The 24,479-nt window shown below is 41.8% G+C and overlaps 1 protein-coding gene across 3 annotated transcripts in view; it reads right to left on the bottom strand.

Moving 5' to 3' along the window:
- RARG (retinoic acid receptor gamma) overlaps positions 1 to 24,479 on the bottom strand; it is a 300,854-nt gene that overhangs the window by 190,430 nt on the left and 85,945 nt on the right. For all 3 annotated transcript variants that reach the window (XM_068267213.1, XM_068267212.1, XM_068267214.1), the window contains one exon: positions 11,216 to 11,592. In XM_068267213.1, the coding sequence (XP_068123314.1) occupies positions 11,216 to 11,408 (193 nt within the window). In that variant the 5' untranslated portion in view covers positions 11,409 to 11,592. The remainder of the gene's footprint in view (positions 1 to 11,215; positions 11,593 to 24,479) is intronic.

Here is a 24,479-nt window from a genome sequence, read left to right as displayed (position 1 = left end):
GTAACATTTTAAAATTAGTAATATATCAATTTAAAGGTTGGGAATAAAGTTTAGAGTCAATCAAACACATTTTTAGTATAGAAATATATATATTTACATTAGAAAGAGGGACAAAGTCCTGAAAGAGGGACAAATGATAATGAAAGAGGGACAGAGGGACAGGGCTCCCAAAAAGGGACTGTCCCTCCGAAAAAGGGACAGTTGGGAGCTATGCCTAAACTAATGTAGGAAAATACATGCATCCGGAGAAGAGCTTTAATAAAACCATGGTGACATGAATACCCTTACATTTATAGATAGCCGTAAAGACAAGACATACTGCATGATAAAGGTTACTCCAGGTAAAACACTCTTCTAAGCTGTGTACACATATTCAAAAGTTTGAAAAATGCAACAAACTACAGTTTTGCTGTATCGAACAGCAGTTGTGTTAATAAATATAGCCAAACCACATGACGAGTGACCGATGCCGGGCATTTTACTCAATCCATCTGGCGTATCAGCTCAGACCACTGAGACCACTGCAGAAATCGTGCAGATTGCCACGAGTGTACTACCGGTATGTCATTTCAACTACATTATTCTACAGGATGCGCTGTTGGCTAATCAGTTGCATACGCAGTATTTAAATGAGCTGGTCATTTGCAGGGTGTGCAGGCAACATCGTTGGAAAGAATTGTTTTTCTTTGTCGCCGGGAAAATCGTTTCCCACGAAGTTGGTCATTTTTTTTCCACAGCGACTTTTGTAAAGCACAAGTACGGACCTTTAGCTTTGTGATAAATCAGCTGGTGTCCAACTGTTCATACAATACGATAAAATAATCCAAAAGCAAAGAGGTGTACTTCCCAAAAAGAACTCCGCTTCACCATTTTAATTATCCTGAATCACATAACTAAACAAGTATTATGGATTCTTATGGTGGAAATAAAGCCAATTATAAAAAAAAACTTCCAGAATATCATAGTCATTGTAATAATCCTTAACCTTTTAAAATTCACTCATAAAATAAATTTAAAAAGTTCATAGTTCATATATTGTGGCTCTGAAACACTGAAAGACTGTGTCATCCAGCTCAGACAATAAATGATAATTAAACTCACCTTTTTAGCTTTTAAACACAAAATAAAGTTGTGGAATTCTAAAAAAATAAATAAAATCATATTTAGGAGAAGGATGATAGATATAATTGCCTATCTCATCAGTTTATCATCAGTTCAGGTTTTCTTTAAGGAGAGACAAATCCTGAGTTTAGACGGAGAATGTGATATAATTCCTGAGATAAGTTTTGTGAATCAACCCCTTTATGGTTTTTCATTTGATTCCCTGCAGATTCGATCACTTTGATAGAATCGGATGGAAATTGATTCCTTTAAACATTTAATTCAATAGATTTCGATTGAAAGAATCGATCGAACAGGATGTAAAATCTAGGTTGGTTGGGGGAGGGGCAGGAGCTGCAAACGATTGATTGGCAACAGCGTTGCATTGAATTCCTGCTGGAATCTATTAAAAACCGATGTGCTGTGAGTGATAGGAACCAATTCCTTCTGAATTGACTCCTTTCTGAAAGGAATCAATTACTTTTGGAACATTGGGTGGAAATCTATAGGTGTATGGCCAGCTTTACTGCTATACTTCACTCTGTGCTGGGCTGTTTTCTTATTTGACTTTAGTTCTGCTGATAGGAAGGGAAGGAGCTGGAGGCCACACGGGATTGAGTGACAGTTCTTGAACCAGCTCACTCTGACTGTCCTGATCTGCAGGTTGAAAAGGGCAAAATGCCAATTTACACCACCTTAAAGCCTGTCCTGGCATGCAATGCACCAGAAGACATGCCGGCATGAAAGGCAACCAGAGGCAACCAAGATAGAAACAATGTCAACACAGTGGAGAGGAGGAGCTAGAACAGAGGCGGAAATGTTTTCCCTGCAGTGGAAAAATGCACATGACCCCCTCTTCACTGCGACTCTCCATTGGGAAGCATTATGTGCATTTTCGCATTGCGGGACAACACATGCGAATCTTGTGTTACCCTGACTTAGCATAATGCTTCTTGCACCATTTACGGCGGAAGACAATTGCAGGGGCGCATTTCCCATCGATTCCCTGATCTCTGTCGTAATGCGTTCCAATACGCGTATCCTGCAGATTATCACGTTGGTTCCACAATTTTTTGTTGGCGGCAGAATACAGTGTAATTGCAAATGCACGTTACAAGCGGGAGAAAAAACAGACAGCTGTGCAATTTAAAAACGCACGGAAAAGAGAGGTAACGAAGTGCGTTTCCCAAGTGGTGCCATGGACTACTATAGCCAATGCAGCCGTCCGCTGCAAAACATGCACAATTCTACCAAGTGTGTTCCCCCGCCCCACAGCCAAAGGCCAAAAGACTGCCCCTGGCAGCCGTCCTGTGCCCTGGCCGCAGCTCCAATGGCTCCTGGTGTCCTTCGCTGCAGAAGCCAACCTGGCCAGGTCGGGTTCCAGGTCGGCTTCTTCTACGCTCCACCGCGCGGGTCACGTGGTCCCGCCGACGTCATCAGGAGTGGAGAAGACCGGGAGCCACCGGAGCTGTGGCGAGGGCACAGGACAGCTGCCAGGGGCTGGAGGTAGCCCCAGGGAAGTGGATTTTGTTTTCTTTTTTGGAGCCTGGATGTATCCTTTAAATGGTGGTGGAATATATAAATAAATAAGATTATATACACATATATCAGAAATGGATAAAATGGGGCCCTAGGCAAGATAGTAGTTTTTGCTCACCACTGATGGTCACCTGCCTTTTTCTAGTGAAGATTTGGTTGGGGCTACCAACCACCAGGCCCCGAAACTGCCTAGGCTTGCATGTGGATGGTCCGGCTCTGATGTACAGTATATATATATATATATATATATATATATATATATATACAAGCCATAACTTTTCGCCTGTGTAAAGGAGCTAAGGCAGAATGAAAGCATGAAACATGGGGGGTTGGAAAAGCTGGTAAACAGTGAGTGGAGGAATACGGACGTTGATATAAACAGACAAAAAGACAGGAACATCACACCCCTCCCTCAGGAGTGCCGGGGAGAATGTATTCTTGATTATTATTATTATAACAAAGATAATTACATGTTAAGAGTCACAACTATGAGCCACTGCACCCATGGGTGCGGCTCTCTTGTGTAAAAGCTGCAGACTTGGCACAGGTTCCCCCTGGCTGAGGCTAGCTGTGTGTTATAACGCTGGTATAGACGCTGCTGTACATCACCTCAGGCCCCATCTGTGAGTGACACTGTCACTCACCTCAGTCACCCCTCCTGCCAATATTCCAGCAATGCATGGCAGAACACCCATTACCGTTCAGCATGACATCAGGGGTACTCTGTGCATGATTTGCGTCTAGTCTGACCTCAGACAAGTTCACAAGACTAGCTGGGAGCAATGTACTTTTACCACAAGTGCTCTGCAAGATGTGACATTTTCAGACAGGTACAAGTGTAGTTTGCAATTATTGAAGCAAATATCATAAATGCCATTCTGTAACAATACATTGTTTACCAAGGACACTGTGCACGCATGTAGGGTGAGAAATCTCATCCACTCCCTTTTCACGAAATAACAGGTTTTGCCTCGTCAGGTGCTTCACTTCATCAGTCAGTGCCCATCAGCGACTGCAAGAAATCCAACAGTCAGAGCCGGATCATACACAAGGCAAACCTAGGCAGCTGCCTAGGGCCTGAAGAGAGTCTAGGGGCCCGATGGATGCTAGCCCCCACCAAATCAAAGTAAAAAAGGCCAGGTGACCATCTGCGGTGGACAAAAATCTTTTCTACAGTGTGCACCACTGATACAAGGAACTAATGATGTCCATCCAGTAACTGTGAGACATCAAAATGAATCAAGCACCATTTTTTAGCACCCATGGCATCTCAATAGCACATTAAACATGTATGTCAACCATGTGGCTCATTATTAAAAAACTTACATTTTACCTTGTCTTTTTACATTCAAAAGTTTAGCAAAGGCCTTTATTATCCTATATCCTCCTACTTCTCAGGCATGCCTGACCCGCAGAAATTTCAGGCAGAGAAGGACTGCTGTAATTTTATTGCACACATTAGCAAAAAGATTTCATTAGCAAGGGGGCGGAGATATTGGACACTATGCTTCAGAGAGTTTACAGAAGTCACAGATGCTATCTTCACACCTTCCCTATGGATAAATAATGAGCAGCTACAAGGAGAGGGGGACAAGGCAGCTCCTATAGTTATTTAAAACCAGGAAAAAGTGGTGCTTGGTTCCCTTTAAGCATAAGCCATGAATGATTTCTAATATGTATCAGAAACTGACCATCATTGTCATTGTTTACATCAGGGGTGCTCACACTTTTTTCGGCCCGCGATCTACCGACGTTTTAAATGCACCCGCACCCCCCCCCCCCCCCCAGTAAAAGTAGTTAGGTATAGGTCCCTTCAGTATAGGTTGGCTAGCTAGGTATATGTGCCCTTAGAATAGGTTAGCCAGGTATGTGTGCCCTTAGAATAGGTTAGCCAGGTATGTGTGCCCTTAGAATAGGTTAGCCAGGTATATGTGCCCTTAGAATAGGTTAGCCAGGTATATGTGCCCTTAGAATAGGTTAGCCAGGTATGTGTGCCCTTAGAATAGGTTAGCCAGGTATATGTGCCCTTAGAATAGGTTAGCCAGGTATATGTGCCCTTAGAATAGGTTAGCCAGGTATATGTGCCCTTAGAATAGGTTAGCCAGGTATATGTGCCCTTAGAATAGGTTAGCCAGGTATGTGTGCCCTTAGAATAGGTTAGCCAGGTATATGTGCCCTTAGAATAGGTTAGCCAGGTATATGTGCCCTTAGAATAGGTTAGCCAGGTATATGTGCCCTTAGACTAGGTTAGCCAGGTATATGTGCCCTTAGAATAGGTTAGCCAGGCATATGTGCCCTTAGAATAGGTTAGCCAGGTATATGTGCCCTTTGTATAGGTTAGCCAGGTATATATGCCCTTAGTATAGGATAGCAGGAGCCCGCACGCAACTTACCTCCCTTCAGCTCCAGCGGTGGCCTCCTGGTCTTCACCCCCTCAGCTGCAGCTGCCTGCAGGGCAGATAAGCCATTTCGGCGGCTGAGGGAGGCTCCGGCAGCCTGCGTGCGCTCAGGAGGAAATTTTGCTTCCAGCGCCACGCCCCCAGCCATGACAATGCGTCATGGCAGAGCCGCCCCTGGCCTCTCAGCCGCGCCTCTCTCCCCGCGAGATCAGCGGCCAGCAGCAGAATTTGACAGGACGCGGCCAATCGGCCCCGTTCTAGAGCTGCTGGCCGCACAATTCAATGGGACGCGGCCATGAGGCCGCGATCTACCAATTAGGCGGTCGCGATCTACCGGTAGATCGCAATCGACCTATTGGGCAGCCCTGGTTTAGTGCTAAAGAAAATCACTGGTCATTCACTAATGACAAGCCCTGGAGGTGAGCCTGGCTTCAGGGGCATAAAGGGATCATTTGCATATTCAGGAGTGATGCCTCATGGGAAACCACAGTTGCTCACTTTAAGCTGAATTACTGAAAATACCTTTTGTTTTAAAGGACCACGATAGCGGAAAAAAGTAAGACAGAACTGACAGATTTTGGACTAGTCCATATCCTCATGGAGGATTCTCAGGGTTTTCCTTTTTTTTTCAAAAGCATTTCCTGAATGGCAGTTGCTAAGTCTAACTGCCAAAATAGCTAGATGTCAGCCAGCCTCCCTTCTCACTTGCACATTTTTTTGGCAGTTGGACAGAGCAACTGCTGTTCTGGAAATGCTTTTGAAAACAAAGAAAACCCAGAATCCCCCACGAGAAGATGGACTAGTCCAAAACCTGTCAGTTCTGATTTTAACTGCTTCCTTTTGTTTCCTTGCACTGGTCTGTTAACCACCCTGGCGTTCTGATTAAATCGCCAGGGTGGCTGCGGGAGGGTTTTTTTTAAATAAAAAAAAAACTATTTCATGCAGCCAACTGAAAGTTGGCTGCATGAAAGCCCACTAGAGGGCGCTCCGGAGGCGATCTTCCGATCGCCTCCGGCGCCCAGAATAAACAAGGAAGGCCGCAATGAGCGGCCTTCCTTGTTTTGCTTATATCGTCGCCATAGCGACGAGCGGAGTGACGTCATCGACGTCAGCCGACGTCGTGACGTCAGCCGCCTCCGATCCAGCCCTTAGCGCTGGCCGGAACTTTTTGTTCCGGCTACGCTGGGCTCAGGCGGCTGGGGGGACCCTCTTTCGCCGCTGCTCGCGGCGAATCGCCGCAGAGCGGCGGCGATCAGGCAGCACACGCGGCTGGCAAAGTGCCGGCTGCGTGTGCTGCTTTTTATTTCATCAAAATCGGCCCAGCAGGGCCTGAGCGGCAGCCGCTGGCGGTGTTGGACGAGCTGAGCTCGTCCAGACCGCTCAGCTGGTTAATTACACTCAGTGTTGCTTTTCAGTAGGAGTGCTTTGCGTTCCATTTTAGCCCCCTATACTTTCCTAGTGGTTCTGGGTCACTATGAGCTGTCTGGGTATTCTGTAATGGCTGTAGTAATTGACACAACGTTTATCAATGACGGAAAGAAATCTGACCCTGCAAAATAGAGACGGCCACATGGCAGCTCCTACATATTTACATAATTGAAGCAGTCAGCCAGGATCCACTGCAGGAAAAACATGCTGATATCAGTTCCCGCCTATAAACCCAATCGAGACATCATCACGTGTTCCAGTGGCCACCAACACTGACCTCCCCATAATGTCTGTATTGTGATCTATCCACACAGTAGCAGGCTAATCATTTTGGATAAAACGAACATCTATGTAATCCAGCTGCCTCTACCATATTTTTATAAGAATTGATACTTCCTTAAAGTGGATCCGAGATAAACTTTTACTCATTGCATAATTGTGTTCCTTACATATAGTTTATAGGGCATTCCTCAAGCCAAATACTTTTTTTGTTTTGTTTCAATACTCTAATTCCCTATAAACTAAACAAGCCTCGCCCACAACTTTTTCAGAGTGCCTTGGCATTGTAGCAAGGGCTTATGGGAGCTCAGTCTGGGAAGGAGGAGGAGGAGGTTATTAGCCAGAGATTTCAGAGGCAGAGGGGAGGAGGAGAGGGGAGTGAATTTGTCACAGGCTGAGGGCTAGAGATGCAGAGCAGATTGCCTGTGTGTAATGATGACAAAAAAAACATGGCTGCTCTCATATTGTATCACAGGAATAAATAATTATAAGTTGAACAGTTGAAGCTGTTTGCAGCTAGATTTGCTGTGTAAACTATCTAAATATATATACAAGTTACTTGTTATAGTTTGTTTTTCAACTCGGATCCACTTTAACACGAGTTTGAAGGTAAAAAAACAGCATCGAAGTAATGATTTTACCTCCTTGTTGCAAAGCAAATAACTATGAACAACCAGATCATTAAATGCTGAGCTGACTTCAGTAAACTGCTATCAAAAGTCACTGTTGTGATTGTTCTAAACAAACCAATGGTGCCATTGGAATGGATGTTAGGGCACTTAAAGCAGCAGGGACTATCCCAGGAAAAAAAAAAACACATATATAAGTAGATAACTACTTGTTCTACTTCTACTTACATAACATTTGTATTGTGCTGTCCACATTTTGATTTCAGTGAATTTTATACAGTAAATAAAGAGAAAATTGTTCCTGGCATTTTCCATCGTAACTTTCTCTAACTGAAGCCAATCCTGATGCCACTTCCTCCCTTACTTTTTTTTCCTCATAGGAACTGCACTATCATAGCTCGTTTACTTTGTAAACACATGCAAGCACAGCATAGATCATATTTCAGCAGCTCGCTGTACTGCCCTCAGCCAATCAGTAAGGAGCAGGAATGTGGGAGGGTTGATGACAAGCTTCCTTCTCGTTGACAATGTACCAAATAGAGCCAGGCTGACTGAAATAAGAATTATTACAGCAGAAACATTTATGATTAGATTGGAGTACTTGCAATGCAGGGTAAGGTTGCAGTCTGCATAATAAACACAAAGCAGTGGGTAAATGGAATTTGATTTTGTGGCTGACAATCCCTCTTTAATACAAAGATTAAGACGGAATAATAATCGAGTAAGTTTAGCTGCATATCTTAGTCGCTCTTAGTACTGCCTTATTCAGGTGAACCTGCCCAAGAAGTTAAATATTTAAAACTAACAGGAATGTAGTGCAGGCGCCATTAGTTGTTTCCATAAACTAACCGCTAGCCAAACCAAGTTCTGTGCCTCTCAGAGTACCTGAACTCAGCTGCACTCACAATGTAGAAGCTTCCAGTCAGTCCTCTGGAGCTCATGTCAGCTTCATCATGGTACATTCAGCAGGTCCCGGCTACTACTGTGAATGAGGCTGCTCTGTTCACACCTCATAGTGGAAGTTTACCAGTCCAGGGACCGGCTGCAAGCAGCTTACAATGTTCAATTTTACAATCAGTCTTTGGAAATGAATATACAGTAGAATTCCAGAATACTTTCCTTTAACACAGTTTTCAAACTTGAGGTGTCTACTGAGCGTAAAGTTATCTCAGCTTTTGTTACTGAATGAGAAACATATGGAGGCTGACATTTTTTTTCCTTTTAAACAATGCACATTCCCTGGCTGTCCTGCTGACCCTTTGCCTCTTATACTTTTAGCCTTAAGGGGCCCATACACTGGTTGATTTCAGCCATTGATCGATTCTATAGAATCGATCAGAAATCGATTCTATCAAATTCCACATTCGATCAATTTGTGGCCGATTTCGATCGATTTGATCTATCTGACAGGATGGAAGATCTACTGTAGGTCGATCTGCTGCTGGCAGCAGATCGATGGCCCATAGAGTTGCATTGGATCTAATGGTCCAATAATGCATTTAGATCAATTTCCAATAGATTTCATTCTGAAATCTATTGGAAATCTGTTCCTAGTGTGTGGCACTTATCAGATAGATTCCTGTCAGATTCGACTTGACAGGCATCTGATAGAATCTATCTGATGGTCGAATCTGCTGCAAATCTATAAGTGTATGGTTACCTTTAAGCCCCATCTACACGATACGATTCTTTGTACGATTCGATTACGATTCTATTTATGGTCCGATTAAATCCGACATGTCCGATCTGGATTCGATTCGATTCAATTCGATTTGCCATTGTTTTGCAATAGCAAACGAATTGAATTGAATCCCGATCGGACATGTCGGATTTAGAATCATAATCGAATCGTACAAAGAATCGTATCGTGTAGATGGGGCTTAAGACCCTGAACAAGCATGCAGCAGATCAGATGTTTCTGACAGAAGTCTGACTAGATTAGCTGCATGCTTGTTTCAGGTGTGTGATTCACTGTACTGACCAGAAAGAGGAGCAGGACTGCCAGGCAACTGGTATTGTTTAAAAGGTAATAAATATGGCAGCCTTCATATGTGTCATACTTCAGGTTCTTTCAGCCGCAGGCGGGTCCTCTACAAACCTTTAATTAAAGTACCATAAAGGTATTGTGGGGAAAAATTAGTAAATCACAAAAAAATTAAAAACTTGAAATCCTTTTTCAGTGATATTTGGAAATACAGTATGTACAGTATCCATTAAAGTACTCTGTTAATTCAATTTTAAGGTCATCTGTGGTGGTAAATTTAATTTTTTTGTAAGTGGCTTATGTTATTGCCAGCTTTGAAACAATCACAGAGGATATTTCACTTTGTAAAATATTTACCTTTGTTATATAAAAAAAAAATATTTTAGAGCTCTTTCAAATTAGGTAACACTTGACGGAGTCGATGTCCTGCAAGCGTTACGATCTGCGGCGTGGACGCCGGGATGTTGCGGTGCGAAGCTGATTAGCGGCGGTAGTTCTAATTCATGCGACAGGAAAATGCTGGCACCGTACGATTAAAAGCTCCCGGCTGCATTGTACCGCAACACGCCAAAACGCAGCGTTGCATATGAAAGGTAAAATGAAAGTCTATGAACTTTCATTTTACCTTCTTTAACGCAAAGTAATGACTTTGCGTCAAAACGCCAGAAATCAGCTCAGGTGTGAAAGAGCCCTTAGTCGGTTTTCCTGTGTAAAGACTCAGTGCTCTGGATTGAAGACTGTGCCATTAGCAGCAGCCAGCAGGGGGTGACTGGCTAATAATACAGCTTGTTTTTTTACATTTGAAAGATACAGAAATGTGTAAAGCTGTGTAATACCCACAGCATTTGCTGTTGTGACTATCTATCTTTACATGTGCCCTGTGCTTTGCAAATGTAAAGGAAAGTTGTATAATCAGCTGCCTACTGCTAATGGCACAGTCCTATTTCCATCGTGTTGAGTTTTTACATAGGAAAATTGACTGAAAGCTTTTAAAGGCAAATATTTTACAAAGCAAAATGATATTAACAGTATACAATACTAACAAAGATAATATTTTTCACAATAGATGTCCTATAAGGACTAGTGGGCAAATGGTTTTGACTTCAGTTCCATATTAGTTTCCTATCGGTATGATGATATGTTGACTTCATTTTAAAGTCAGTATGAGTCCAGGTTGAACTCAGTTTGACATCCATTTAGTTTGACTTCAGTTAAAGTCCAGTTGAGGTTCAGGTTGACCTCAGTTCATCCCAATTTCAAAGTCACTAGTATAGCTGGACCATGAACTGATGTCAAACTGGCCATAAACGGAGAGAAAGCTGAAGTGGAAATCCCACATACACTAGCTCTTGTAGATATGTTAAAGACTCCATTCACTATCTCATCATCTAAACATTAGCTATATGAAAGGAGTAATAAAGAGCAACAACCAGTCACTCCCTGTGAGTACCGATCACCTGACACCTTCCACCTCCTCCTATAGCTGGTAAGCAATTAACTCTTAGTGGCAGTCACTGCAGTTTAGCAGAGTATCATAATTAAATAATCTACTAAGCTGTAATGCTGGCCACAAAGAACTAATCTCTTAGCAGCAGAGGGAGAAGGTGTGTAGTAAGAGCTGTTCACAAGCTGGAAACAATCCACTCTACTCCAACCTCCATACTTGCTGGAAGCATCTCTGGGTCACAAGACTGGTCACATCAAATGTGAACATTGTGGTATAGTCCCCCATTCGGCTTTACTAACAATGGGGAAGAAGGTGAACACTAGGGCTTTGAGGTGAAGTAGGCAATGCCACCGGTACTTTTCTTATTTAGTGGTTAACATTTTTCATTCATTGGTAACTGCATACTCACACAGTGATGCCATTTCCTTAGGCAGATCGGTTGGAAAATTCCGGAAGAAGCTACCATTGGCGAGCATTTCAAAAGGCGGGGAGCTCCTGATCCCTCCACTGAAAGCAAACGGATACACAGATGGTGGAAATCCATTGACGTGACCAATCGGGGCACTGGACCCACAGAGACGCTCCTTGCCACTGTTTGCCATGATGTAACTGTCTTGTGTCTCAGCAGATCAGTCAAGTGAACTCAGCAACTTCCAGCAGATCCCCCTCAGGCAACTGTGTCTCTTGTCTAATTATTGTGCAATAAATCCATCCCGCTCTTCTCTGGACACATGTGCAGAGTGATTTAGTGGCCAAACTGTGCACTGCTGTCTTCTACATCGCCCTCTGTGGAATAACACAACAATAAATTAGGCTGGTTTTCATCCATACAGTATGCCTCAAAGGCTTGCTGATCACAGAGATAATAAGTGCACACCAATATTATGCCTGCATGCCAGTACTATAGGTTACAACCTGCAGTCCAATAGACCATATAGTGGTGCAACATCCGGATAAGAAACAACAGAAAAATGGATACGTTCAAGTAGAATGAGTATCCAGGAGCAACATGCTGAATGTGAAAAGCACACTTCTCGTAAACTTTAATCAATATATCTTCAAAATGGCAAAACAGCAATTAAAAATCAGTATACTTATCCAGGGCCAGATTTGCTGTAAGGGACTGTAGGCACGTGCCTACAGGCGCCTCTTTATGTAAAGGCAGCTCACTCCCCTCCCCGAGCACCTCTCTCCCTCCAACCCTATGCAGAGTCCTGCTCTCGGCATTCCACTGACAAATTCTCCCTTCAGTCAGGTGCACTTCTAGCTACTTAATACTGAGGTCCTTCTAGCTACCTAATACTTAGGGGCATCTGTAGCTACTTAGTATTGAGAGTACTTCTGGCTACCTAATACTAAGGGGCACCTGTAGCTACCTATGAAGGGCAAGGGAAGTAAGGGAAAAGTGACAGCTGGGACAGACAGCATACTTGCGGTGTGGGTGGGGTTTGTAGGTTCATGGAGGGCGAAACCTAAGGTGTCAGGAAATCTGTGCCTATAGGTTTCATGTGGTTAGTAAGAGAGGTGCGGAGGAGGGTCAACGATCGTTCACCCGGCAATATTGGCTTTCTCAAGACCGAAACAATCGTTGACCCTCCTCTGCACCTCTCTTACAAACTACATGTGCCGATGAGTATGCTGATTTTTAATTGCTGTTTTGCCTTTTTGAAGACTAATTGATTAATTACTAGAATTGTGCTTTTCACATTCAGTGTGTGGCTCTTGAATTCTCTTCTAGCTTGAACGTATGTCTTAAAGGAAACCTGAAATGATTTTTATTAAAAAACAGTTTACCTTACCTGGGGCTTCTGCCAGCCCCCTGCAGCCGCCCCGTTACCACCAACGTGCAAGTCGATGGCCACTGCACCTACACTCCCGACGATAGGAGCACGAACAGGGACTGGTGCGGCTGGGGCAAGTCAGTGGTAATGAAACTTAGCCGCGGCGGGGGACCGGAAGATCATTCCAGGACTGAGCAGGCACAGGGCGGCTGGCAAAGGCCTCAGGTAAGTGAAACTCTTTTTTTTTTTTTTTTAATCATTTCAGGTTTCCTTTAAAAGCTTGCCTTAGCTTTCATGACAATGGCAACTATGTGGTGAAGTTAAGGAAGCAAGGAATGTGAAATTGGCCTATACCTGCTCATTAAGTCATAAACCATAGCCAGCTACTAAACTGACATTAGCTGCATTTTTTTCCCTCAATGAACGGGATCAAGTACAAACATCAACACAAAGCACAGCCAAGACAAGTGACTACAACAGAAAATTATATATCTAGACGCTGCACTGTTCCTGAGAACTACATCACAGGTGTTACATATGGATCAATCTAGTAAAATGACATCTATAATTCAGTCACATCTTATGAATGTAAATCTAGTTGTCTGCAATGTCACCACATACAGTAATTAAGACACCTGGTTGCAAAACAATATTGGCAGAAGATGACCCAGATTTTAGTTTCTAAATCTTTTATTGATGTTTGCACAGTAAAATATACAGACGATCAGCTAATTGCTAGATATCAAAGCTTTACACACATCTCTAGGCCAAAGGCCTGAATAGCATGAACAATTAGAACAAATATATTACATTATACTGACGCAAACTGCATAGGTATCTCTTAAATACATAACAAAACAAATTCCAGTGGTCAGTCATTGCATTCATTACGGAGCTGGTTTAGGCAATCCTGTATGTACCACACAAAACTGTATGCACTCAAGAACCAATACCTAAGCTTGCATGACGCCACAGAGTCAGTCAGGGTCATAACTAGAAATCACTGGGCCCCCCTGTGAAACTTTTTGATGGGACCCCCAACTCCCCTTCACTTTCTGCACAGGTAAACCGCAGAACCAATGATACTCAATTGGCTAGTGCACACTTGAATGTGTTTCCCCGTGCAGATAAAACCAGACAGCAGTGAAGCACTGAGAGCATTTTCTCTATCAATTGCATTAGCTTCTGTGATAAAATGTTCATGTTTTCACATATACAGCCACACATGGGGCTTGATTCACTAAGAAAAATAGCATGCCTTATCAAAGTTAGCACGCCTTATCAAAGTTAACACGCCTTATCAGAGTAGCATGGTGAGCGATACAAACCCGCGGGGGCTCAGGGCAGGACGAGTGGAGCTCTCGTCATTGCCAATTAGCAGGCATAAGTTCGCTATGCTACTCTGATAAGGCGTGTTAACTTTGATAAGGCGTGCTATTTGTCTTAGTGAATCAAGCCCATGGTGTGCAAAAAACGCATACAGAAAACCGACAGGTGAGTGTGCTCTCAGCCTCAGCTTATTACACTCATTCTGTCCATCACTGATGGAGCAGAACTGGCTCTGCAGACTCCTCCAGCAACGCTACAATACAGAGCACTTGGGGAGAGGTAGAGAGGTTGAGGGCCGGGCATTGTATACAAGACCCTGCTGAACAATGAATAGGGACTGTCTACAAATATTTCTAGACAGTCAGTATGATTCTTTATCAATGGCTGACCAGATGCAGTCATTAGAACAATTTTGCAGAGAGCAGAAAGTTTATTCTCCTTGTGCCTTTAGTTGTCAGTCTCTCAGGGCAGGGAAAAGAAACTTCTCCCCTCATGGGGCCCCTGCAGGCTAATGGGCCCCCTGCGTCTGCATCCCTTGCAGAGTCTATTGTTACACTCCTGAAGTCAGTCTTTATTCTCTATCCAAGGCTGCCAGATTCTATTGAAATTTTGAATTGTATCTTTGTGGCTAGGTTCACAGTGGTCAATTGTATAACGCATGCATTATAATGAGTGTGAACTGCAATGGAGACTGGACATAGACTTACAAAGCCTGCCTGCAGCGAGTTAGAATAACGCAGGCCCCAATACATAGTATGCGAACAGGAAATAATGCATGAGGACATCTTGTGGCCAAATAGTAAAATTACACCTAGATACATTTATTGTAATAAAAATACACACTTACATTTAAAATTAACTCCTTCCCTCCCACACTCTCCCATAGTACCCCAAAAAATGTTTTGCATAAAAAAATGCAAAAAAAATATACTGTAGTACCTTAGAGACTAAACTTTTTTAAATATGTATGTCAAGAGGGTATATTAGTGTTAAATTTTAAATTATGGGCTTGTAATTAGTGATGGACACAAAACTGAAAAAATGCACCCTTATTTCCAAATAAAATATTAGCGCCATACATTATACTAGGGACAGTGATGAGCAAATCCGATCCGGATGCTACTCGGATAGTAGCTATCCGGATTTCTCCCAGTAATGCACTGCGGCCTGGGCGGGGGGTTTAATCCTTACCCATCATGACGTCTTCTTCGTCCGTCCCTCGGCGCCTCCCACGATACGCTCCACTCCGGCGTCACGTGACTAAAAAACACTTCCTCCTTCCGGGTTGAAGGAGGAAGTGTGTAGTCACGTGATGCCGGAGTGGAACGCATCGTGGGAGGCGCCGAGGGACGGACGAAGAAGACGTCATGATGGGTAAGGATTAAACCCCCCGCCCAGGCCGCAATGCATTACTGGGAGAAATCCGGATAGCTACTATCCGAGTAGCATCCGGATCGGATTTGCTCATCACTGACCAGGGAAATATTTTAAACTTTGTAAAACCAGGGCAAATTGGCAAATAAAATGGGTGGGTTTTATCCACAGTAGAATGTTTTATTTTAAAACTATAATGGCCGAAAACTGAGAAATAATGAATTTTTCATTCTTATTATTCACATTGAAATGCATTTAGAATAAAATACTTCTTTGCATAATGTTCCACGCAAAGAAAGCCTAATTGGTGGCGAAAAAAACAAGATATAAATCATTTCGTTGTGATTGGTAGTGATTAAGTTATTGGCGAATGAAAGGGAGGAGTGCTGACAGGTGACAACTGTACTGGTCCACAAGTGGAAAACCCCTCAGTAGTCAAGTGGTTAAAGTGGACCTGAACTATTGCACAGGACAGAAGGAAAACATGGAGAAATGCACCCTGTATGTATTTAGAGAGTAAGAAGTTTTGAATCAGGATGATACCATTTATTGGCTAACTTAGAGATGGATAAACAGTGAGCTTTCAACTTATAAAAAGCCTTCGTAGGACTGGTTCCTGACCGCATTTAGAGAGTTTAGTCTGTATAATTCCCCCTCATTTGTGTCTAATCACAAGTTGTAATTTGATCCTCCCCTGTGTCACATGACTGCCTATGGCAGATAAGCAGATAAGCTCATTTGAAAGAACAGGATGTTAACAATATGTCTGATTCCATGAATCAGGAAGTAGAAACAGTGCAGATGTATTTTAGGATTTGTATCAGCTGCAACAAAGAAATGTTGTTTTGTTTAAAAGTTAGTATGCTGTTGTGTATCTTCTAGAGTAGAGAGGATGTTCTGAGTTCAGGTCCGCTTTAAAAGGAAATAAATATGGCAGCCTCCATATCTTTCTCAGATCCTTTTCTGTTTTTTTTTTTTTTTTCATAAATCAATCATTGGTCAGACTGTACTATTTATAGTTAGTGTTAAAGGCAGAGATAGCAAGCAACCAATTGATGACAGCAAATCAGCTGATATTCCTGTCTGTCTAGTGCTAGCGGCTAAATGATAATAGATGAGTGAATTCAGTATAATGCATTATACAGCACTAGACAGTCAGGCTAGGTTTGTCCATGCAGTGTGTGGGTTATAGACTGTAGTGCACTATTTAACATGACCCATTTTTTTTTTAACAAAACAAGAGAAGTCACCACAGTGAAGAGGCAGACTTTTTTCCTGCAGTGCGAGTAGATGATAAGTCAACATTTTGAAGCCACTTGGGGTCTCTTCAACAAGGCGTAATAGTATACAAGTATAATCATGCTAGTGCACTCGCTGGCACAACCTGGGAAAAACTGTGTCTCTCCTTTGAGGTGCCAACATCTCAAGTGGGATGAAACTCACATTTCATTTATGGTCTTAGGTATTAAACAGAGCATAAAACTAATAGGAAAAAGGGATGTAAACGGTTTTGAAGCTACTGTAAGGGCTGATACTCAAACATCTTCTTAACTCATAAGCTAATTGATAAACTTGCCATTGCCATACCAAAATTTTCATATTATGATCAGTTATACTAAGATTTGTAAACAATACAGACAATCTTCTGTTGTACCCAGGGAAAGCAGGGAACTTTGTTGGCACAATAATTACTTAATTACAAGATAATCTGATAATTTGTCCTGCAACCAGCAAACCTATCAATTAGCATCAGTGAAGTGTAAATATGCCTTTGAATTGCATTAGAGCGTATTTTTATGTTATCTATGTTTAATGTTTAGGAGCAAAAATTTAATTTTGAGTTTCATACCACATTAAATATTTAGTATTTGGGCTGGTGGCACCGTCCACCAGATTCAATTTAAGCACAGTGGCTGGATAGTGCACTGGTTAAGGACTCGGCCTCTGTCAAAGGAGAACAGGGTTCCAATCTCTGCTCTTCCTGTTCAATAAGCCAGCATTCAGTAAGTAGACATTGGGCAATGACAGCCATTGTGAGGTAGAGGCGTAAGCAGTGCAAAAAAATGGTTTGTTAAAAGGGCACTATGGTGAAAAATTGTAAAATGTAAAATATGTGCAAACATATACAAATAAGAAGTATATTTTTTCCAGAGTAAAATTAGCCATAAATTACTTTTCTCCTATGTTGCTGTCACTTACAGTAGGTAGTAGAAACCTGACAGAAGTGACAGGTTTTGGACTAGTCCATCTCTTCATAGGGGATTCTCAGCATGGCCTTTATTCTTTATAAAGACATTCCCTAAAAAGGATTTAAACAATGATGCTGGCCAGATTCCCTGCTTGCTACACAGTTTTTTGGCAGTTGGACGGAGCAACTGCTTTTCACTAAGTGCTTTTGAAAATAAATAAATCCCTGAGAATCCCCTATGAAGAGAAGGACTAGTCCAAAACCTGTCACTTCTGTCAGATTTCTACTACCTACTGTAAGTGACGGCAACATAGGGAAAAAGTAATTTATGGCTCATTTTACTCTGGAAAAAACGTACTTCTTATTTGTCTATGTTTGCACATATTTTAAATTTTACGCCATAGTGCCCCTTTAATGATCACCGCTATTACAAAGCGCATATAGAGGTGATTATTATGTGAGCCCCTCATGTTCAGGGGTCCTGGTGCAGCTGCAACCTCTACATCCCTTATATTATGTTTATCCAACATTATATGACTATAAACAATTGCATATCAAGTCCTTAAAGTGGGCCTGAACTCTTGCATAGGACAGTAGGAAAATGGAGAGAAATGCACCGTGTGTGTATTTAGAGAGTTTAACCTGTCTAATTCCATCTCATCTGTGTCTAATCACAAGTTGTAATTTGATCTCTGCCCTGTGTCAGCTGACTGCCAATGCAGAGAAGCTAATTTGAAAACACATGATGTTAACAATATGTCTGCTTCCATGAAAGCAGGAAGTAGACACACTGCAGATTTATTGCAGGATTTGTATCAGCTGTAACAAAGGCATTTTTTTCTTTAAAGGTTATTTTGCTGTTGTGTATCTTAAAGAGCAGAGAGGAAGTTCTGAGTTCCTAGCACAGCGTTGTAGTTGTATAAGGACTGAAAATCTATCCATGCCAGGAACCTGCAGTTACTCAACAGCCAGAAGTCGGCTGGCTGCCTGGCTTAGTGAGATTATCATCTGCTGTTCATTACCAATGCAACTTCATAGACAATAAGGCCAATATTAAGGCCTGGTTCAATAAATACTTACTATTGAAGTAATATTCCCCTGTATGCTCTTTAGCCTGACTGCACAGAAGCTAATCCCGCCCCAGAAACTACAGGAATATCATGACACCTGTATGACCTGCTTATCATCCCTGCTTGGCCAACATTCAGATGAGGTACAATTGCTGGAGAAAATAGAATAATCCCTGCTCAATCAGATATTTTAAAACATACCTGAAATTTATTACATTATTTAGACTTTTATTTAACCACTTAAGCCCAACTGGACAAATATATTTGTCCAGTGTTGTTGTGGAGAGTGCACCACCAGTTTGCTACTAAATGAGGCACATGTGGTATCATTTTAACTGTGACAAGTTGTGGAATCCATTTTGGTGCGTCTAAAACCTGTGAACCACGTCACATGAAAAATAGGTAGGGACAAACTCAATCAAATATAAAAAAGTCATTTTTAGAATTATGATCAAACTTGGGAAAGTTTTAGCTACACTACAAGAGACATATGTGGTATCATTTTAACCGTGATAAGTAGTAGAATAGAGTTTAAAGAGTTTCAGGGTTGAGGCGCATGTCTCTTGTATTTTTTTTAGTCACAAACTGAATCAAAAGAAATTACATTTTTGCATATTCTGTACCAAAATAAAAGACTTGTAAAATGAAAACAAAGTGACAGAATATGAAAGAAACAACATTTATTGTTACCTTAGGAACCTGGCTTTTTAAATATGTATGCCATAAGGGTATATTACTATTATTTTTCAAAATAAGGCCTTGTAATCATTGACAGTGTACAATGAGAAAGCAAAAAACACAAAACAGAAAAAAGACACCTTTATTTCCAAATACAATATTCTCTCCATACATTGTGCTAGGAACATAATCTAAATGTTGCAATAACCAGGATGGATGAGCAAATAAAATTACTGGGTTTAACTTATAGTCAACACTGTTTAATTTAAAGCTATAATGGATGTAAATGGAGAAATAGATTGTTTTTTTCATCTTTTTCCCTTATTTTCCCTTTAAAATGCATAGAAAATAAGGTGATTACTAAACAAAATGAACACACACTAAAAGCCGAATTTGTCCTGAAAAAAACAATATATAGATCATTTAGTTGTGATAAGGAGTAATAAAGTTATTGGCAAATGAATGGGAGCAGCACCTATATGTGAAAATTGCTCTCGGGCTTAAGTGGTTAACCCTTTGCAATCCTATATCGGACTATGTCAGACAATGGCATTTTCCCCCATAGCACCAATGTCAGATACAGTCTGACATAGGAAATTGTAACTGCCGATGTTGCCGATAAAATCCGTCACAGCGCCTATTTCGACCGGCACTTTGACTGCAGCTGGCCCCTGCTGCTCCACCACATTTACGCTGATCGCAAATTTGATGCCCTCCAGAAGCATAGAGTGCCATGTAATAATGGCAATTAGCCAGGTACTCATGCAAGGAGGTGGAGCTACAGCATGTGAGCTGGTGTGCCCCCCCCCCGCCACTCATGCTGGGTATGGAGCCTTTGGTCCACCGCCTCCAAAACTTTTGCTGGTCACCCATGTCCCCCTTCTCTCCCCCCTCCCCCAAAGCCTGGAAAATATTAGGTGTTCGGCAGAGGCGTAGCTAAAGAGCAATGGGCCCCACTGCAAGTTTTACACACCCCGCCCTCTACAATAACAACTGATACGGCGCATGTAAACCTGCCAAGGACAACCACAGTGTCAAAGGTGCAAAAAGGGGATGGGGAAGAGTTTGTTAATGATTACTACCATTCAAAGCATCTATAGAAGTGATTATTACCAGCACAGGATCAATAGCGAGCTAATACTGTGGAGGAGGGAGGGCCCCTCTGGCCCAAGGGCCTCAGTGCAGTCGCAACCTCTGCATTCCCCATTGCTATGCCACTGGATCTGGGATGAGGGGGCGTGAGTGATTGGGGAAAAGTATTGGAGAGGGTTAACCATCCCCAAAAGACAGGTAAAAAGGGCTAACACTTTGCAGACTGTTTTCCTATCTTTTGGTGATGCTTAAATTAAGTCTGGATCTTACTATACAATTCAGAGAGCTGCGGACTTCCTTGCTGCACTGGTATCATTACTTATTATTATTTAGTATTTATACAGTGCCAACATCTGCCACAGCGCTGTACAGAGTATATAGTCTTTTCACTTAACGGTCCCTCAGAAGGGCTCATAATCAATTCCCTACCATAGTCATAGTGTATGTCTATGGGAGGAAACCAGAGTGCCCGGAGGAAACCCACACAGACACGGGGAGAACATACAAACTCTGGGGACTCAGCACTGCAAGGTGAGAGAGCTAACCACTACGCCACCGCCCTCAATACTAAGCACACATCAAGGTGCTACAAGTGCAGTAACTAAACAGATGAATGGTGGACATCTCGGTCACAAAATGAGTTACAATCCAGTGAAAATCCATGCCAATGATATGGGATCATAACTGGGAAAACAGTATGGTGATAAGTGTAACGCTAACGATTGGTCCAGGAACTCCTTATTTCTGTGGATTGCTGGTTCTCAGTTGCAGAAATAGAGATTTATTTATCATACAGTTTGCAAAGATTAATCTTCCTTGCTCTGATCCAACTTTTCAAGCCCCATTCGATGTACACAATGCTGAAATCTATGACACTTCTAGCACTTATTGGACCATGCATCCAGCAAGCTTGCAGGTATACGAAAGATGTAGAATCTGTAACATATGGCAACCAAAACCTATGGTCAATAAACCAGATTGTCAGATCCCAACACCAGGACATCACATCACACAGACAGTCATATTAATGGCGTCAATTCACCAGAGGTTACCAACCTATTTATCTCTTGGGAGGTAATTTACCTCCTGTGATATCTCCAAATAGCAATTCTCCAGAAGTATAGGGGAAAATATCGACAGAGAGAAATGCAAGAGATAAATGTGAGATAAGTATGAGATAAATAAGTGATAGTTGGTAGTTAGTTTTTCTCCAAATCACAATTCACCAGGGAAGAAAGGGGGTGTGTCCATTCGTTATTTTTTCATCTCTTTATCCCCTGAATGAACCTGGAGATATCGTGGTTTTCACACAGCAGCTGCTGCTGTGGAAGATGGAGCCTTTTGAGCTTACTCTGTTAGGCCTGGTGCACACCAAAAACCGCTAGCAGATCCGCAAAATGCTAGCAGATTTTGAAACGCTTTTTCTTCTTTTTCTGTAGCGTTTCAGCTAGCATTTTGCGGTTTTGTGAAGCATTTTTGGTGTAGTAGATTTCATGTATTGTTACAGTAAAGCTGTTACTGAACAGCTACTGTAACAAAAACTGCCTGGAAAACCGCTCTGAAGTGCCGTTTTTCAGAGCGGTTTGTGTTTTTCCTATACTTAACATTGAGGCAGAAACGCCTCTGCAATCCAAAATCTGCAGCAGCCCGGGAGTATGCGTTTCTGCAAAACGCCTCCCGCTCTGGTGTGCACCAGCCCATTGAAATACATTACCCAAGCGTATCCGCAGCCGCAAGCGGATCGCAAAACGCAGCCGAACCGCTCTGGTGTGCACTAGGTCTTAGAGCTTAAATCTATTATGAGGAGACGAAGGCGCAGGAGGAGGGTCTGTTTAATCGCCCCTCGTATTTTTCGTGAGAGAACAGTTCTTGATAATTTTACTGAGGCAGAGGTGGTGAAGAAGTTCAGACTCACTTGTGATATGATTTATGATATGATCCGGCTGTAAAAGGCGGGAATACTCTGGTCAGGTAATGGTAAAACTCTGCCTTCTACCCACAATGCTTCACTTTCAAGCTTACAGAGAGGAAAAGTATCCCATGTAAATCATTAATACCGATTACCTAACTCTCTGCTTTCTCACACTTTCCTCATGCCTAACTCTCCATTATCCCCTGCTATCGAACACTTTTCTCTCTGTCCTCCCACACTGGTGAATTGACTCCAGAGTGTTAAAATACCTCATGAGATAAACTACCTACCTTTTTTCTCTTAGTAAATCCTCTCTGGTGAATTGACGCCATTATCTCTCATGACCAAACTGTTTGTCATTCTCAGAAAGGCTGGATACTAAAAAAAGTGATGCTCCCCACATGATTCCATAAAAATAACTATGTACAACTAAGAACACATTCATGTGATCATGAACTAAATTTAATGTAATTTCAAGGAAAATGTAGGCAGTGTCTTCAAAGTTGCATTTACAGGACCACTATCATGAAAATCATAAAATGTAAAATACATGTAAATACATATAAATAAGAAGTACATTACTTCCAGAGTCAAATAAGCTATACATTCATTTTTCTCCATGTTGCTGTCACTAACAGTAGGTGGTAGAAATCTGACAGAACCGACAGGGTTTGGACTAGCCCATCTCCTTATGGGGGATTCTCAGGGTTTTCTTTACTTTTAAAAGCATTTAGTGAATGACAGTTGTTCTGTCTGACTGCCAAAAAAGTGTACAGTGAGCAGGGAGGCTGGCCAATATAATTGTATAAATTATTTTCAGGTAGTGTCTTTATAAAGAATAAAGGCCATGCTGAGAATCCCCTATGGAGAGATGGACTAGTCCAAAACCTGTCGGTTCTGTCATATTTCTACTACATACTACGACAGCGGCATAGGAGAAAAGTCATTTATGGCTCAATTTGCTCTGGAAGAAACATACTTCTTATTTGTATATGTTTACATTCATTTTAAATTTTACAAGTTTTCGCGGTAGTGGTCCTTTAAACATTCTATATGTCCTAGCTTTATAGATTAATCAACCTATCAAGGTTTAGGGCAAGGTTAGCCCAGAAAGATACACTTTAGTCTTTCCTGTGCACAAACGATCCATCCTGATTCTTTTGACCAGAAATCTAAAGTGAGTAAAGGTGTCCTCGGATGTTGCCAGTCTCTCTACTGATCCATCTGGGCAAATCACTGTTGCTTGGCTCCTATTATTTTACAGAGACTCTGAAGTTTGCACAGCCTCCATAATGCAGTATATACTGCTTTACCGGGAGACAGACTGTGTGTCTGTACAGAGGTCGTTGAAAAAATACCACTCAAAACTATTTGGAAACATTGTTTCTGGCAACAAACATTGCAAAGGTCTGCAAAGTTTCAGTTTGTTGCCATGGAGACGCACCAGGAAATTAGGTTGAAACTGACACATAATAGAGCAGGAAGCAAGAAAAACAAGACTTAAAAGGAACCTGAAGCGAGTACAATTATGTAAAATAAACACATGACATAGCTGCAAATGAATATTACATACGGACCTCACCGTCAGTTCCTCTCAGAAGCTCTCCATTTTCTTCTTAAAGAGAATCTGTATTGTTAAAATCGCACAAAAGTAAACATACCAGTGCGTTAGGGGACATCTCCTATTCCCCTCTGTCACAATTTCGCCGCTCCCCGCCGCATTAAAAGTGGTTAAAAACAGTTTTAAAAAGTTTGTTTATAAACAAACAAAATGGCTACCAAAACAGGAAGTAGGTTGATGTACAGTATGTCCACACATAGAAAATATATCCATACACAAGCAGGCTGTATACAGCATTCCTTTTGAATCTCAAGAGATCATTTGTGTGTTTCTTTCCCCCCTGAGTGGGGAGTGCATAGCAGAACCACAACACTGAAGAACTTGGCAGCCTTCCAGACACAGGCTGACAAGTCTGACAAGGGAAAGATACATTGATTTATTACAGAGACTGTGATAGTACAAAGTGCTGCAGTAAGCCAGAACACATTAGAATAGCTTTTGGAACTTGTAGGATGATAAAAAACAGGATGCAATTTTTGTTACGGAGTCTCTTTAAGGTGGCCACACACCATACAATTTTTTAAATATCTGTTCAATTTAAGAATTGCAATCAATTTTTCTGACTGATTGTAACAAAAAATCTGACCAATGTACCTATGTTAAATTTTTCCCCAATTATGATAAAAAA

Source organism: Hyperolius riggenbachi, chromosome 2 (genome assembly GCF_040937935.1).
Source record: "Hyperolius riggenbachi isolate aHypRig1 chromosome 2, aHypRig1.pri, whole genome shotgun sequence".
Lineage (NCBI taxonomy): Eukaryota > Metazoa > Chordata > Amphibia > Anura > Hyperoliidae > Hyperolius > Hyperolius riggenbachi.
The sequence above is the reverse complement of the archived record's forward strand: the minus strand, read 5'-3'. Positions and strand labels throughout refer to the sequence as shown.